The 18,219-nt window shown below is 35.3% G+C and overlaps 1 protein-coding gene across 3 annotated transcripts in view; it reads right to left on the bottom strand.

The window, feature by feature from the left end:
* Positions 1 to 18,219, bottom strand: part of LOC150108891 (uncharacterized) — a 461,422-nt gene that overhangs the window by 250,776 nt on the left and 192,427 nt on the right. For all 3 annotated transcript variants that reach the window (XM_090410738.1, XM_090410720.1, XM_090410728.1), the window contains one exon: positions 7,900 to 11,893. In XM_090410738.1, the coding sequence (XP_090266864.1) occupies positions 7,900 to 11,893 (3,994 nt within the window). The remainder of the gene's footprint in view (positions 1 to 7,899; positions 11,894 to 18,219) is intronic.

Genomic DNA, 18,219 nt, shown 5'->3' on the forward strand with positions numbered 1-18,219 from the left:
TTACTATGCTGGTCAGCATTCTTGCCTGACCCTTGTATTGTTAATGAGCTTACTAGTTACCTTTCTTCTTATATACCCTCCACACCATTTTCTTTTTCTGCAGCTCATGTTTAATGATATTATTCATCCATCTAACTACTACTACCTGATTAATTCTCCTTACCTTATGTATACAGTTTAATAATGCTCCCTCTAGATGTTCCTTAACTATCTCCCATGCACTACAAACATCCTTCCCTTGTAGGGTTTTATGGCATGGCACAGTTTCAAGCTTCCTCCTAAACTTGTCATAATAACCTGCCTTGTAGTTCTACATATACCCCTTCTTGATAGAATATTATTCATGTTTCACAATCTCCCAAGTCAAGACTGCATGGTCGCTTTCTCAGAGGCAATATGGCCATCTTGTTATGGATAGCTTTTCTGATCCTATGACTAGGGCGAATACTATCACACTAAGTCCATGTCTCAAGTAATTATTGCCCAGTGGGCATATAAATTCCATTTCCTTCCTGCCATGTGATCTTTCTAGCAGTGCTAATAATGACACAACACACACACACACACACACACCATGCACCACCTTGTGGCCAGACCCAGATGACATCCTGTAACATCTATTAAGCGTTTATAGACCTGTATCATATCACCCCACTTTCTCCTTAACCAGAGTGTAGTCCATATACTCTCAATCTGCCTTCATAATCTACCTAATCTGATATAATGTTTGTAACTGTGCTTTGCATCCTTTCCACAGCTTCTTTATCTCCTTGGAACCCAAGAGACCAAATCTGCGCACAGTAAGTAGTCAAGGTGTGGTTTTATCAAGGCCTTGTAAAGAGGCAAAATGACTTCTGTATCCTTACATGTCAAAATTTGTTTTAACATTGCAATTATCCTCTGCGATGTATTTGCAATTTTTGTTATGTGACCTTTGAACTTCCAATTCCTATCTACCGTAACACCAAGATCCCTAGCTTCATAAGTTTACTGCAACATAACCCTGCTAAAATAGTATACCATTTGAAATCTCATCATACCAAAATGCATAACTTTACGGTGGCTAACACTGAACTGACAACCATTATTATGCCTGAATTTCCAGCCTATTCAAATAATTCTTCTGCAAGTGTTCGATATCAGTAGCATCCCCGATTGCCATTCCTATCTTTGCATCATCACCAAAGAACTGAACATCTCCAGTTAGTTCCTTCTAATGTCATTAATGCAGAGATTGAACAATGGTCAAAGGACTGATCCTTGGGGAACACCACTGGTCACATTAAATCCTTAGATTCACACCCACCATATGTCACTTTTTGATACCTGTTAACCATCTATTTATCCAAGTCAAAAGTTTATATTCCAAACCTATATTCTCCAGTTTATGCAAGTCTTTCACGTGTATCCTATCAAATGCCATAGCAAAATCAAACAATATCACAGTGTATCTGCTACCTTTAACCAACTCAGCTGTAACGTTATAAAACGTGAGCAAATTGCTAAACATGATATCCCTTTAGTAAATCCATGCTGTTCCTTGCAGAGTACAGCTTGTTTGTCAACCCATTTCTGTAAGCCATTCTTACCTACTTCTTTAAAATCTTCGCCACCACTCCAAAGATACTGACAGGTTGGCAGTTAGACACATTAGTTTTTGCACCACTCTTGTACAACAGAACTATCATACATTATTTTCAGTCCTATGGTAACTTTCCTGAACTGAGTCTCCAGTTATACAAACATGCCAAAGCCCTAGCCAATTTGACTGAACATTTCTTTAGTTTATGTGCTGATATTCTGTGTCTCTATTGCAGAATCCTTATCCAGATTATGCAACATCTTTTTAACCTTATTCTCATGCACTTTTATTTGTGTTACTATGTTACTGTGCTACTATGTTGGATGAAGAGCATGAGAATGCTCTTCATCCAACATAGTAGCACAGTGCACCATATTATAATCACCTAGTTGATATATCTCAACAAAGTGAGCCCTCATTAATTGAACAATCTCATCAGTTTCTGATACACACACACACAAGCCACCCTCACATTCAGTAAAGTTATTCTTCCACATTCATTCTTTCTTTCTTTCTTTTACCTATAACATAACGATAAAATTCTTTTGAATTGCCTTTAGATCGCATAGACAATTTCTTTCATACTCTGATTTAACTTTCCACACAATACCCTTAACTTTCTGACTTGTGCTTTATACATTTCATAATTCCTCTGACTTTTATTCTCACAATATTCCTTCCACATCTTATGGATCTGTTGCTTAACAAGGTTAAGCAACATTTCACTCCCACCCTATTTGTTCTTTGAACTTTACGGATACATACATATACTACCACATTTATGCACTTTTTCAAGGATTCCAATGCATTGCTGATATCTTTCTCATTCAGTAAGTGATACACTGAGACCAAAGTTAGTATTCTCCTGAGCTGGTCATAATTTCCAGCTCTGTAGTTCAGCATGTAACCTGTCTTAATTGGAACACCCATATAGTTAGTTGGATAATAATCATATTCATAACTGAGACCCCTTATGATGATATAATCAAATCTAACACTCTTCAATCTCAAGTTCTTTCTTTCACGTGCTGCTTGAGAAAGTTGTCTCACAAGAACTCAAATTTTCCTTCACTCTTATCATGAGATTTCTCTTCTACCCAATCAATGTTTGGTTAATTTAAGTCATCCATAATAATAACTTGTTTAGTATCCATCAAAGTAATTTGGCAATGCATTTCATCGTCTCCAGCAACTGAACCACCAGATCTGTAGCAATACCCCCACCATATGTTTCATTCTGTTAGTCTCCATTTCAACTAGATAGCCTCAAACTCACTGCTACATCAGGCATTATTACCATTATTGCTTTCATGAATTTCTACCCTAACTGGACTCAAGTCATCTGATATCATTAGTATGTTATCCTGTGTTACTGTGGATAGCAAAGTAACAGGACTAAAAGAACAAATAATTGTTGATGTAGTTTAAGATGATTCTTTCTCCGATTACTTTTAGAACTAGAAGCACAGAAAGTTAAAGAAGAAGCCAATCCCCCCCCCAAAAAAAAGAAAGTTTATGGTGAAAAAAAATGGCAGAGGTATTTGCCTCTGTTAATTAATAAGGAATGCTTAAGAGTCATAGCTGGACAACTGATGGAAGACCCTCCTTAAACTACATCAGCTATTCTCAATCCACTGTAGTATGTAACAAAGTGATCAAGTGTGTGTGTGTGTGTGTGTATTCCTGAAGATAACCTTGATATAAAGGCCAGAACATCAAATTTTATTTTAATTAAAGCAAGTTCTTAAACATGGTGGTGTGACTGTATAATTATTCATGATGGTTAGGCCACAGCCACAACATATTCAATAAAGCAACAAACTAAACCCCTTTGTTCCCAATGCTCCTGGCATTTGTATCTAGATAATAATAAATTACCACCTACCTTTTTCATATACTTAATCTACAATCTGCTTGGCACTTTTGGACAACTTTCTCCTTTCCCTCCCAAGATATACTCAAATGGTTCAAAAACCAAAACCATTTCCATCCCTTCGCTAGATAACCATGCCATTCTAATCACTATCATATTTGCATATCACAGCTGAACTTACATATACACATTCTCACCATTTCTCCCATGATGATCTAGTTTCTGAGTAATTTTTTCCACCCTTCTGATGCCAAATCCATTCAAGTGTAGGCCGTCACTCTTATACAAGTCTTTCTTCTAACAAACACACTCCATACTCGCATCCATTTCTTCTACACAGCCTGCACATTGAATCATATGCTATCATAGCCTGCTTAACAATTTTTACTCTTCCAGTTTTTTTTTTTTACTTCTTCCAACAAATCTTTATATTCTCTCTCATGCTATATTTGTCACTACTTAACCCCCCCCCCCCCCCCAACTGGCCACGACGCCTATAGATGTCCAGATAAATCTGGATACGAAGCTGTAAAACCCATTGAATAACATGGATAAGAAGTGCAATTTGGTGTCACTATTTCATCCACATTGGCTGGTAGGGAGGTTAAATCATTAGTTCCAATTACAACAACCATCTCTTTTACTTTTCATTTCTACTTTTCTATTAGATTTGTCATATCTTTAATTTTCATCTCCAGAAAGATAGAAAAAGTGATTCTGTTGGCAAGCACAAATTTTATGACTGAATCATCATACCATATTACTTAATCCGCCCCCCCCCATATATGACTTACCTTTTTTTTGTTATTATTATTCTTACCATGTTCAGTGCTTTCCTGCTTATTCTTGTTCAGATCATTTTTCTTATACTGTCTTAAATTTCTTTAAACATTTCTCCACTTTTTCCCATTTCTCTGGTTAAGTTTCTAATAATTACTTTCAATTGGGATATATCCAATGTCAAATTACCTCAGTTATATTATCAAATATCACTGCTGCCAACATTTCTGCTCCATGGGACAAAGTTTCTCCTAGCCAATAACTATGTTAACTGTGGTTTAGAAACTGCCTTGTTGTGGTAAGTTTTTGGTAACATGTTGAAGACTATTAAAAAACTAATATTTCTACAATTATGTTACTAAATGCACTAACAAAATAAATCCACTAAAAACTACAATAACACACAAATTAATCTAAGAAAACACTCAACAAATAAAAAAAAAGCCAATTTTTCAAAAGACTCATAAAACAATTCCAAAATTTCATCTGTCATAGCAGACTATTTACAAGGTGAATTATATTTAAACTTTCAGAGAACAACAGTCCAAAACAAACTTGGCAACGTACCAACAAAAGCATAAACAACTCAAATGAAATTAGTAAATAAAAGATATCCAACCTATAGTTATTTTTATGGAAATAATACTTAATATCAAATAAAACAAGAAGTACAGGTATGGGAGGGGAAACATCCCAATTAAAGAACTCTGACTTACAGAATGTTATTTCTATCAGTATATTTGCACATGTTCATCCCAAAGAAACTATCTGAGATAAAAGAAAAGATATATTGATGATTGTTGAAAAAAGTTTCTAGACTGAAATTACTTAAAGTACTTATAAAAGTTTATGGGCTATTTTATATACTCTTCCCCCCCCCCCCTGACTCAGTATAGTGTTCCTGGCATCGCTCCCACTCTATGAAGCATCTCTAGAACTGTTCTAAAGGAATGGCTTGAGTAACTCTGTTGCATTCTGTTTAATTTCAGTAATGTCTTGAAGACTTCCTCTTTTAAGTGCAGATTTTAGTTTAGGGAACAAAATGAAGTCAGAGGGTGTTGGGTGACATTGATGTCCTTTGAAGCCAGAAACAAGTTGAAAGAACTGAATGAGCTTTTCCAACTGCATCGAGAAAAAAAAAAAAAAAAAAAAGAGGGCAGAAGGAGTCATCTTCAATGCTCTACCACAGTGTTTCCCAACCTTTTTAAAGTCGCGGAACCCCTGTAGCAAATGCTAATATGTCGTGGACCCCCTGTAACGAATGTTAATTCACAAGGTTAATTTTTTTATATTTTACATATCATAAAGTTGACGTAATAAATTACAATTTTACAACACTAAATGTGTCATTTATGACAATGCAATACTGTTATGCAATACATGTTCATCCCAAAGAAACTATCTGAGATAAAAGAAAAGATATATTGATGATTGTTGAAAAAAGTTTCTAGACTGAAATTACTTAAAGTACTTATAAAAGTTTATGGGCTATTTTATATACTCTTCCCCCCCCCCCCCCCCCCCCCCGACTCAGTATAGTGTTCCTGGCATCGCTCCCACTCTATGAAGCATCTCTAGAACTGTTCTAAAGGAATGGCTTGAGTAACTCTGTTGCATTCTGTTTAATTTCAGTAATGTCTTGAAGACTTCCTCTTTTAAGTGCAGATTTTAGTTTAGGGAACAAAATGAAGTCAGAGGGTGTTGGGTGACATTGATGTCCTTTGAAGCCAGAAACAAGTTGAAAGAACTGAATGAGCTTTTCCAACTGCATCGAGAAAAAAAAAAAAAAAAAAAAGAGGGCAGAAGGAGTCATCTTCAATGCTCTACCACAGTGTTTCCCAACCTTTTTAAAGTCGCGGAACCCCTGTAGCAAATGCTAATATGTCGTGGACCCCCTGTAACGAATGTTAATTCACAAGGTTAATTTTTTTATATTTTACATATCATAAAGTTGACGTAATAAATTACAATTTTACAACACTAAATGTGTCATTTATGACAATGCAATACTGTTATAAATGGACATATTCGGAAGAATATAAACATATCAATTAAGCCAGGTATGAACAACAGGTGTTGTGAGCAAAGTGTTTCCCAACCCCGCGGACCCCCCCCGGGGGGGGGGGGGGGGTCCGTAGACCACAGGTTGGGAAACACTGCTCTACCATCTTTAAACCTTTTGAATTACTTCTAATTACTTTGAGTAGCTTAAGGCATTATCCCCAAAATACTAAGGATTTTGTCAAATTTAATGCAAAACTTCATTCACATATATATTGTTCATTAATTCCTAATACCAGGATACTTACAAATGAAAAAACTCATGTTCACTGATCAAAGCACTGTAGTGATGCAATGACTTTGGTCTTGTTTTGTTATGTTACAACATTATATACAATAATATCTCACTAATCTGAAATAATAAAAACCGTGCTCATTCGGATTAGTGAATTCCCCCCCAAGAGACAACAATTACTAGCGTTTAAGACAAAAATAATCAGATTCTAATGGTACATCGATATAATTCTGTAAATAAATGAAGTAACTGATAGAAAAAAAGTTACTATACTGTAATATAATATAAAACTTAGAGTTTTTTTACTAAAATAACGCAAGTTTATTTTAGTAAAATAAATTTAGTTTGTGTGTACCTGTATAGTTGAGGATTCTGATTTAATAAAATTACATACTTCAGTACGTAACTTAATTTGCGTAAAAAATATCACTTTCTTGTACATAACACACACAAAAAAAAGTTTCACAAAATAATACAAAAAAAAGTTTTTTTTTTATTTCTTTGCAAAAAATTCACTGATTTTCTTTTGCTTCTTGGAAGCTAAACTTTTTTTGAATACTTCTTGGAGCTGCATTAGCAATAAAATTTTGGGGAATGGCGTATCATTCTGCTCAGCCCATTCTATACACATATTAAAACTGTCAACTGGCTCTTCATGTTTTACTTTTTTTTCTTCGAGTTCTTCATTGTCATCATCATCTTCTAATTCATTCTGTAGCCTCATCAAATTCACTTTCGGTTCTACCTGTAATCCATTCCGTAACATCTGTTTGTGAAATTTCAACATCTGGATTTATATTTTTAACCAAATTATGCACGTTTAGAATTTCCTCTTTTTTGTGTATCACCGTAGTTATACTGTACTGTAATAATAATAAAATAAATAATAATAGTTAAAATAATAATTATTAAATAAAAATAATACTACACAAAATAATATGTAATAAATAAAACTTTTTTTTTTCTTTCAAACTGCAGTTCGGATTACTGGAGGGTTCGGACTAAAGAGGTTCAGATTAGCGAGATACCACTGTATGTGTGTGTGTGTGTGTGTATTTTTTTTTTTTTTTTTTTTTTTTTTTTTTTGAAAACAATAGGTTGGCAATGTCCAGTTTCTTAATAATAATTGTACCAGACCTCATACACCCAATCCCCAACTAAAAAAAAAAAAAAAAAAAAAAATCTCATCCTTCAGTAAACTTTTATTACAAACTTTTTCTAGTCTCTGTATGTTTAATATATCACAAATTCATTCAATGTATAAAACTGCCCAAAACAAATTATGATATTCTAAAAAATGCTACATGCAAAAATTATTGCAAACATAAACATGGCATGTAATTTTTAAACATATCCATATAGACTCACCTCATTAAGCAATTTTAAAACATCCACAAAAACTTCCTCTGATGACATTATTTCTTTTGCAATGTAAAAGATCTTTTTCTGTCTCTTCCACCGTAAAGCCTCCTCTGGAGTCATTTTTGATAATTTATCTAACTGCTCTTTCTCAAATTCTGCTTCACTTTCAGATGAAGTTTCATGCAAACTTATTTCAGAATTTGATGACTGAGCACCAGATAAAAGCTTTTTCTCCTTCTTTGAAGAAGGATCACCATGACATTTTGTTCTTGGTAACTTTGGTTTCATACCTGAAGAATAATTACGTAGTTGATATTCTTCTTCTGATGTTTCTTCTTCTCCAAAATGTTTATGTCTCTGAATAATAAGACTTAATTCCTGTTGCAAATTCTGGGCAATATCTAAAAGCTCATCAGTATCATCTGATTGGTCCTCCCTAGATATACTACCCTGTTCAATAGTTTCTAATGATGTCTGGACTGACTTCTCTGATTTTTCAAGTGGTATAGGAGAATGTTCCTCTTCTTCTTTTTCTTGTTTTAAATCTGGGGTCTTCACACATGAGGTTATAAAAGCTGCATCAGGATCACAATAAAACTTGGAGGTCCTCTGTTTTTTTGATTCTCCTTTTGACTTACCTGGTTTATCTTTTTGACTTACATCATTCACTTTCTTTTCTATTTGTCTTATATCTAGTGTTTCGAAAGACTCTTTCTGGGAACTACTAGCTGTGTCAACATCAGCAAGGTCACCTGAAATATCACTCTCATCATACCAACTTGTATGAGATTTTCTACTTGGGCTAGTTGATTTAGATCTACGAGAACGGGCAGGACTTTGTGGCTTTCCTTCTTTTGGTTTAGTCTCATTCATCACTCCTTGTACGTGCTTGTTAAAAAACAAATTCAGTGGTTTTGGTGGAGAAGCTCGCGACTTTTCATTTGAATGTAGCAATGTTACTTTAGGATCAGAACAGATTTCTTCGGTGATACTTAAAGCGGAAGGTTCAGCAACGTTAGCATTTTCATCAACATGCTGGGCATCCTTTTTTTCTTTAAGTATTTTCATCAACGTGCTATCAGCAGAATGAGGACATTCAGGTGAATCCCTTTCTATTCCAGTATGTTCTAGATTTACACCATGAATGAACTCTTCATCTTTTGCATCCAACTCCATAGTATTAATGAATTTCATATCTTTATTATACAAATTTTCAACTGGAGTGCTTTTTGATCTGTTCCGCGATGCAAAACAAGAACTATTTTTAGAACGAGACCGAGGTGGTGGGGGTGGGGGTGGAAGTGGTCGAAATTTCATTTTCTCATCTGTTATAGATATATCTTCTATTATTTCATCTGGTTTTATTTTCCCTCTTCCACCTTCTTTATGCACTGACGTATATAAAGCTTTCACCTCAGGCCTTTCAGACTGGTGTAGCTGTCGTTCTTCTAACTTTTTATGAATGTCTGACTCTGTTAATGAATGGCTACGTCGTCGTGGAACTTTGATTTCATTCCATGTAACAGGAACAATTTCTACTGTTCTAGATCTATTTCTTCGTGCTCTAGGAGGTGGTTTCGGTTTTTTATGAAGAGATCGAGGAGGAGGCCGAGGTTCTTCTGATACAAAACCAGAAGATACCAAAATGTTCTCTTCAGAGGCAATAGGTATTTTGAAGTTACCTTCAGGAAATTCCTTAACATCAGAAGATGTTATATCAGTAATGCAAACATTCTGTCCAGTTTCAGGAACAGATGTCATATCAGAAGAAAAAGACGTTGGATCTTCTAATAACGAAGGCTGTTTTTCAGAAAGTGATGGCTGTACCAAAGAAGAAACATCAATATTCGGATTACTTATTTGTGAGGGTAAATTAAACAGATGAGGATCAGCATTAGATGAGTCTACAGTATTAGTAACAGAAAGAGGACTTGTTTTAGTGGCTAGTTCAGAAAACTCTACTGTAGTAGTAATAATAGCATTAGCATCAGCAGTAACTGTAGAAATAGCAAGATTATCACTTGGAATAGCAGAAACTGTAGCAGCACTAGCTGTGGTGGCAGTACTAATAGGAGTTGTAGCTGCAACAATTATAGCAGTGGTGGTATCACCAGCAACTGTGGAAGTAACAGCATTAGCAACAACTGTAGCAGCAGTTGTATCAACAACAATGGTGGCAGTGGTGGTAGTAGTAATCATAGCATTAACATAAGGCATAGATGATTTATCTAGTTCTGGCAAAACTTTAGACTTATCAGAATGTTTGATATCAACTTCAGCAACCTGTGGCGGTGATACATTTGAAAAAAGGTCAGGTGACTTTTCTGGAGATGAGAGAGAAATCTCCACATTTGAAGAGACTGGGGGTATAATCTGTATATTGCTTGTAAATGATTTATCACTCTCAAAAGGCTCATTAAAATTATGTTGAACAAAATGTACTGGAGGTGGGGGTCGGGGAGGTTTGCCCATATGAACATGAGAATCAGAATGAGGCAGCAATGGAGAATGCCTTGGACTAGAATTAAAGCTTGGAATCCCTACAACTGATGAGAAAATAACAGCATTTAATGCTTCTGGTTCACTGTGAGCAGGAATTGTATGATTTACTGCTCTTAGTTTCAATGGAGGTGGAGGTCTTTCAGGAGGAACCTTTTTCTGAATTGGTGAAAGTGGAGGAGTAACAACTTTGATTTCTGTTATAGAATCACTTCCTTGCTCTAAAACACATTTCTCTATGATTTCAGGATAAAAACTATTAACAGCAGATACTGATTTTCTCTCTGGGGACTTATCAAAACTTTTAGTTGTAGAAGAGTCTGCAATTTCTATTTCTTTTACACTCGAAATGGTTAATGGTCTATGCATAATTCCTAGTGGTTCACGATGAAAAGATGGTCTGACAGGTTTTGTTAAATCTAATTTGAAATTTGTTTTAGAAGAATTAGTTACACTACTAGTTTTTACTGATTTCAACAAAACAGCAGGTTTAGGAGGTATAGGGGGAGGAATTTTCTTAATGTTTGGTAGCTGTTTATTTAAACCTGTACCAAAAACTGTGGAAGAATGTACACGTTCAGTCGTCTGCTTTGTTGGTGAAAAATTTTTAATTTCAGAAATTGGAATCTTTGATTGATCATGGGCTGATGAAGAACCTTTTGAAAAAATTTCTTTCTTATCATGAGATGTAATACAAGGCCTGAAAATGTATGAATCCTCACTGCCCAGACTAACTGAATCTAATGTATTGTCAGATAAATTTTCATCTTTTAAAGTGACTGTGTCAGCTGTGTAGTAGCTGCTAACATCACTAATAACGCTATGATCACTGTAATAGTCTGCTACTCCAACACTTAATTCTGATGTCATTTTTGTGATTACATTACAAAATGAAGGCTCCACAAACACCATATCTTCTTCTACATCTTTATAATCTGTTGATGATTCTGTATCATCATCGATATAGGTGATGCCATCTATACCAACAGGAATATCATCACCAAAACTTCTCGGTCTTCCCTCAGCAGCTCTTGCAGCTCGTGCTGCCCTGGCTTGAGCAATGGCTTCTGCTGATGGTTTTGGTGGCTTTACAGGAGGCAAGGGCTTTGAGAGAGGCGGACGAGTTACAAGTTCTATGGCTTTGTTACGAATTAGTAGAGCAAACTTAGTACAACAAGCTTCATCACTAGATTCAGTAACATCAGAATCTTTTCTTTCCTTTCCAGATTTATGCTTGCACAAATTAAACAGACTGGTAGGATCTGGTTTCCAAGAAAATCCTTTGATTTTTAATTCTGAAGAAGTTTGTTCTGGTTGTTTGTCAGGAAGCTGAGGCTCCAAAGGATTTTGAGGATTTTCAGCTGCTGATTGTGTTGATGGTGGACTGTCTACTACATCATTATCTACTGGTTTTTGCTCATCCAAGAATGTCACCTTCTTTTCTTCTGTATTCCCTTCTTGAGGTATATCACTAATGCATGTTGAACTTGGAAGTTCAGGACTAGAAAAAAAAAATTAAGATAAATTAAAAACAACTCATATATGCCTTTTTTCTGGTCTTTTTTTTTAAAGATAAACTTACTTTATGAAAACATTGACTAAGGCTATACAAAAATTGCTCATAATTAGGAAACGACAATTATAACTTAATTAAGCATTTATTTATATACATGAGTAGTTGTTGTTAGAGGATTTGACAACAGGACTTTCGAACCAAATGGTATATGCCATTCTTCTGACCTAATGACAGATTGAATAAATTGATTCAAATTATTCAATCTGTCATCAAAATTGGTAAAAACAGACTCAGTTTCTGAAATAATTCCAACCATTCGAAACCTGAGAGAGTAGTACACTGCTCAGTGATCTTCATTTCATTTAGTGTACTCTAAAATCATTAACTGGATGAATAATGACACTTAAAAAGGATGCATAAATGTATGGATGTTCTTGAAGCCCCAAATCTACTGTGTGAATGTGTACAGAGCAAATGCTTGAACAATAATCAAAAGTATGGTCACTCAAAATCTATAACTGTAAAATATCCAATATACTAAAAGCCAATTTTTAATTCATCTAATTCTGAGAAAGAATCCTACATTTTCACACTGAAAAATATCATCAGGATTATTATGAAAGGATTCTCTTATACACACACACACACACACACTAGGGGGGCTATGCCCCCCCCTGATGCCTACAAATCCCCCCAAGTTCCGGACTGGTAAGCCGGTTCTCCTTGGATTCTAATGACTCGAATTTTGAAGACTCAAAAGGGGGGTCCACTCCCTGGAACCCAACCCCTCCGAAAAAAATTTCCGAATTTGATGACTCGAAAGGGGGTTCTGCTCCCTGGCGCCCAACCCCTCCGCGTTCCGGACTGGTAGGCCAGTTCTCCTTGAATTCTGACGACTCGAAAGGGGGGTTCCACCCCCCCCCCTTCCGAGTCGTTAGAATTCTATGAAACGACTTTTCTTCCTCCTCTTTCATTCTAACTACCCCCCCTGCAAAAGTTGGAAAATGACCTGTTCAAAAATAACAGCATGTCCCTCTATTCCACAGCTCTAGCTAATACATAGTACTTGATGTGCTTGTTATTCCTTCCCTCCTCTTTTACCTTGCGGTGTTGAGGCTACAAGTTACGTTAATTTGATTACATTTTTATCGATGTATGAAAGTTTTAATAGTGCACCAGCGCTCATCTTAATTAGTTGAATGCAATTATTTGTAGGATAACTCCATTAATGTAATTTTAAATTAATGGAGTTATCCTACAAATAATTGCATATTTAATTGCAAATGAACAGCCATATTTAACAGATGACGTTTATGTGAGAAGCACAAAAGAGTTTATGCTTTGTGGTGAGATTAGATTATCATTGGCAAATACAAGAGTGAGCCGTGGATAATTTGAATTTTGATATGATTTTTAAATGTAGCCACATAATATGCACAGAAAATGGAAAAAGTAATCACTTGGGAAATTATTATATTTCCAGATTGAACCAAAGAAAGGTTGAAATAACTCATTTTACTTATTTGTACATAAGTTCCAATCTCCTTCAACTATAATCAATCATACAATCCATGAAAGCTCTAGAAGAAAATGGGACTTTCGGGAGATCGTCAATACCGTTTTCCCATTGTAAATATGGGTAAAAAGTTTTTATAGAAAATTACTTGTCTATATCAGTGTACTAAACATGTCAGTTTACACCTCATGCAATTAAAATGGATCAAACTCAGAAAACAAAAACAGTGACTCATGACAAATGACAACATTCAACTGGATTGGTTGGCACAACAACCAATCACAGCCACTGATTTCTAAGTGCTATTGTCTCAGCACTCACCCTGCCTTGACTTCTGGGCAGTTTAAAACCACTGGAGCGATATAATTTGACCTGCTGTGGCATCTACCAAATGGCTCAAAGGTGTATTTATTTGTGGCAGCACACCTGGACTAATAATGCAGATGTGATGTAATGTTTACACATTGAAAAGTGTCCTCTTCATGAAGCATTAGTATATTGCGTTTAATTTTATTAATCATGCAAAGCTAGGAAATAATTAGGGGAGTCTTTAATGAGAATAAATGCAAAAATAATAATAATATTATTATTAAGAAAGACCTTCAGGGAGTCAGGGACTCATCAAAGGAGGCTGCATACTACATACAATCCATTCTAATTACATACCACCCTATGACAGAAAAATCTAGCCCTCATCCACTTCTTAGCAGCATTCATTCTCAGCTTCCAAGAATGCCTTCTTGTCCCTTCCCCACCCTCTATAAAATGAAGAATTACATCAACTGAAATCCTGTATGACCCTTTCAGAAGTTTGTAAGTCTCAATCATATCACCCCTCTTTCTCCTGTTGGCTAGTGTCTGCAGTCTACAAATTCTCAATCTGCTTCATAATCAATATTCCACAATCTAGTATCATTTTTAACACTCTCCCCACTGTCAGCATCATAAAGGAAACCAGGAGACCAGACCTGCGCACAATAGTTCAAGTGAGGTCTTATCAAGGCCTTGTAAAGAGGCAAAATGGCATCCTTATCTTTACATGTGAACATTCGTTTCAGCATTGCAATTATCTTTTGAGTTGTATTTGCAATGTTTGCTACAGGGATCTTGCTAACTTCAAGATTTCTAGCCTCATCGTTTCTTCTAGCATAATCCCACCAACATAATACAACATTGGATATCTAATTCACACCTAAGTGAATAACTTTACATTTACAGACATTGAACTAACATCCATTTGCCCATGCCCACAATTCCAGCCTATTCAAATCATTCTGTAAGTACTGCATATCAGCAGCATTCCTGATTACACTACCTATCCTTGCATCATCAGCAAATGGTTAAGTTGCTTGTCAAATCCTTCCCAATATCATTAATATACAGATTGAATAACAATGGATCAAGCACTAAACCTTGTGGTACACTACTGGTTACCTTAAATCTTGCAGACTCACATCACCAGTATACCACTTTTTTGCTATCTGTCAGTCAGCCATCCTCTTATCTATGCTAATATTCTATAACCCAAACCCATATTCTCCAATTTTTGCAACAGTCTACCATGTCTATTCTGTCAGAGCAATCATTACAATATAGATTCTTGTGAACATGCAGATAGCTGGTTGGTTGATTTAAGGTTTATTGGCACAAGAACAGTAAAGGTTAGAGCACTACACAAGGTATTAATAGTCACAAAGGGAGAAATTTGTAGATAATATGTATCTAAAAAAGTTAAGTTAAGCAATACAGTATCTACATATAAATAGAATTTATAATCAAACATGTTTGTATAAATTAATTCTTTGTAAGAAGTTAAAAACGTTATACAGTTTGCCTGAGTCTGATAACATCGGTCGGATGTATATGGCTCAGCTAGATAAGTAAAGATTTCATTCTCTCTTGTGTAAAGTGTTGACACTCCACGAGAATGTGATAACTGGTAAGATACATATGCATTTTTCACTCACAGGTGAAGCATCAACCATTAGTAAGTAAGAATGTATAAGCTGAGTGTGACCTATGTGGAGCCTAGCAAGAATAACTTCCCATTTTCTGTTTCTATGTTGATTGGACTGTCAATGCTTAATATCATGCAATCAGTGTTTCCAGCCAAGATGGCTGCCAATTTGTTATTACGTTTGATCTTGTAAAGTGTCTATAGTCTGTATATGGTACTGTTAACCACTACATTGAAAAAGTATGAGCAGATCTAGCAGATGCATCTGTAGTTTCATTTCCCTTAATTCCGATGTGGCTAAGAATCCAGCATAACCAAACATCAAAATTTTGTAAAACAGTTGTAACACTTCACAAAGTACTGGATGTAGATTATACATAGGAGAGGACATAGCCTTTAAAGAACTCAACGAGTTTGTATAAATCACACATTTTTGGTAGCAGTTTTGTTTTATATGCATAAGTGCATGCCGAATGGCATGAAACTCTGCTGTAAAATTACTGCAATCAGGTGAGATTTGGCTTAGAGATAGTAATGTCAGGAAACAAAGCAGCAATCAGAGTCAACAGAGATCTCTCTGTTCTTGAACTATCAGTATAGACGGGCTAGAAATTAGAGTGGGGTGCTCTGTGTGCATTAAACAAAGGAAAATAGACAGATGATGGTGTATGAGACTTTGGTAGTTGACAAAGTGAGAGATTGCAGGATGAAGTGCAAACCTGCCATGGAGGAATGCTATGTTTAGTGCAGGTAATGTCACCATTCATGAAAACAACTTCCATAATCTCTTTAACAAGCATACCAAAAGGATGTATGGCAGTTTGATGCACGTGTGTGTCATATTGAGCCTCCCAATGCAGAGAAAAGAAACTAGTCCATGTAAGATGTTCTGGGAGAGACTTCATTTTTAGGACATAGTTAAGAGGCAACTGTTTCTGTCTAAGTAATACAGCTGATGTCTTTGAGTGTGCAATGTGCAAAAGGAACCAGTAGCTATTAGTATACTCTGATGATGGATGGGATTCAACTATCACAAGTTACTCTGCCTTGCCAAACCATGAACATATAAGTGCATGATAAAGACAAAGCAATGAAGATCGATCAGCATCCTACTTAGCACAGGATAGAGTGTAATGGAGATTTAATGTTCTATTGCACTTTTTCCTTAGTTGACAAATGTGTGCAAGGAATATAAGTTTTCTGTCAAAGATGAGTCCCAAGAACTTATGACTCATACTACTGGAATAACAGTTTTGATTATACATACCTGAAGTATTTTTTTTTATGTTCTTTGTTCTTTTGACCAAGGTAGTCTCATTCCTGTTGGTCTGAAATACTGAGTTCCACAATGACAGGGTATGCTACAGACTCTCTCCCTGAACATGTCCATGTTGTACTGATGAAATAATTGATTTTTTTTTTTTTTTTTAACAGATGCGAGCCATGTAAGTGTTTAACAATGAAAATCACTAAGAGTCCTTCCCTAGAATACTGCAGCAACTACTGCTTTCAATCCATAGCAAATCTTCTCATCTGTAATATACCACCATAGGATGCATGCCACAGAACAGTTTGGAAAACTCAAATCTTTAGACATTTTTATGGCATATTATTTGGCACAGTTTCTTATCGATAACCTAACACAGGTAGAAAGGTAGAAAGCAGGCTATTGTCTGCTTTCTACCTTTTTGTAATCTGGTGGTCACACTTTCTTTCCAGAAGTGCACTCCATTGCTCTTTCAGTGAAGTTTGAGATACTCGTATATTCCAAGCTTCAAGGTCTTTCCATAACTAGTGATAACTTCTTTCCATAACTCCTATTTTTCAACCGAGTAAAGCAACCAACTTGACCAATTTGAGTTTGTAGAACATCAGTACATCCATACAGAAAACTTTGTACAGAATTTGTTTATATAAATTAGTATAAAAAGTTTCCTGTTTCAAACTATCAGTTTTTGTTAATGTACTGATATTGTGTAAAAAAAAAACACACTTGATTGTTTATATATATAATAGAGGGAAGAAGTTATTTGCAATACTATATGTAGTGCTAATTTTTAACAAAATGAATTTACTTGATTATAATTTAATCTAAACTATAATACTAATTTAGCCAATGTTTAGCTATGTTTATTATATATAAAGTAAAAAAGACATATTCAATTGACTGAAACTTTGATATTTACACTTTCAAGCAAAGCACAATAAAGATAACATGTAATGGTGAAAGTTTTCCTTACTTCATGGCTGCAGCAGAACTGTGCATACTGGAGCATGTGTGAGTAAAAGGAAATGGTAATTAGTAAACAACTGGAGAGGGCTGCTGAGCAAGCGAGAGAGAGGGAAGAATTTTTGGAATCAGTGAGAAAGAGTTCCATTAGTAGTAGTCTTTCAGAAAGAAAGATGTTTTAAAAGTTATTTAGCTGTTATGTTACAAAAGGGAACTGAAATAACAGTTGTGGAAGAAATTTATAGGACATTTCAAACTTGATTAATGAAATTTCTCATATATTAAGAGAAATGTTTATTGGATATTAAAGGTTCCATTACAGTAATGATTTAACAGCTGTTTGGAGAACAGATAGAGCGAGTTGATTGACAGATCATTTTTCCATGGGAATCCTTCATACAGGAAGAGGAGAAAGATTCTTAATCTTGAAAATGCAATTAGAAAGAAAGAATGTTTTACAATGTTTCTAGTGAGCACTTAAAGGAGGAACACTAGACAATGTTCGAAATCAAGAATTTTATTATCCAATGTGAACTTTTGCATCTCTTACTATGGTTAGTTTCGAGATGCTTGGGGTGGGAGTGGTTTTCAGGAAAGGAACTATTTTC

The sequence above is a fragment of the Typopeltis vanoorti genome, chromosome 2, assembly GCF_054136105.1.
Source record: "Typopeltis vanoorti isolate ZY-2024b chromosome 2, IOZ_Tvanoo_1.0, whole genome shotgun sequence".
Lineage (NCBI taxonomy): Eukaryota > Metazoa > Arthropoda > Arachnida > Uropygi > Thelyphonidae > Typopeltis > Typopeltis vanoorti.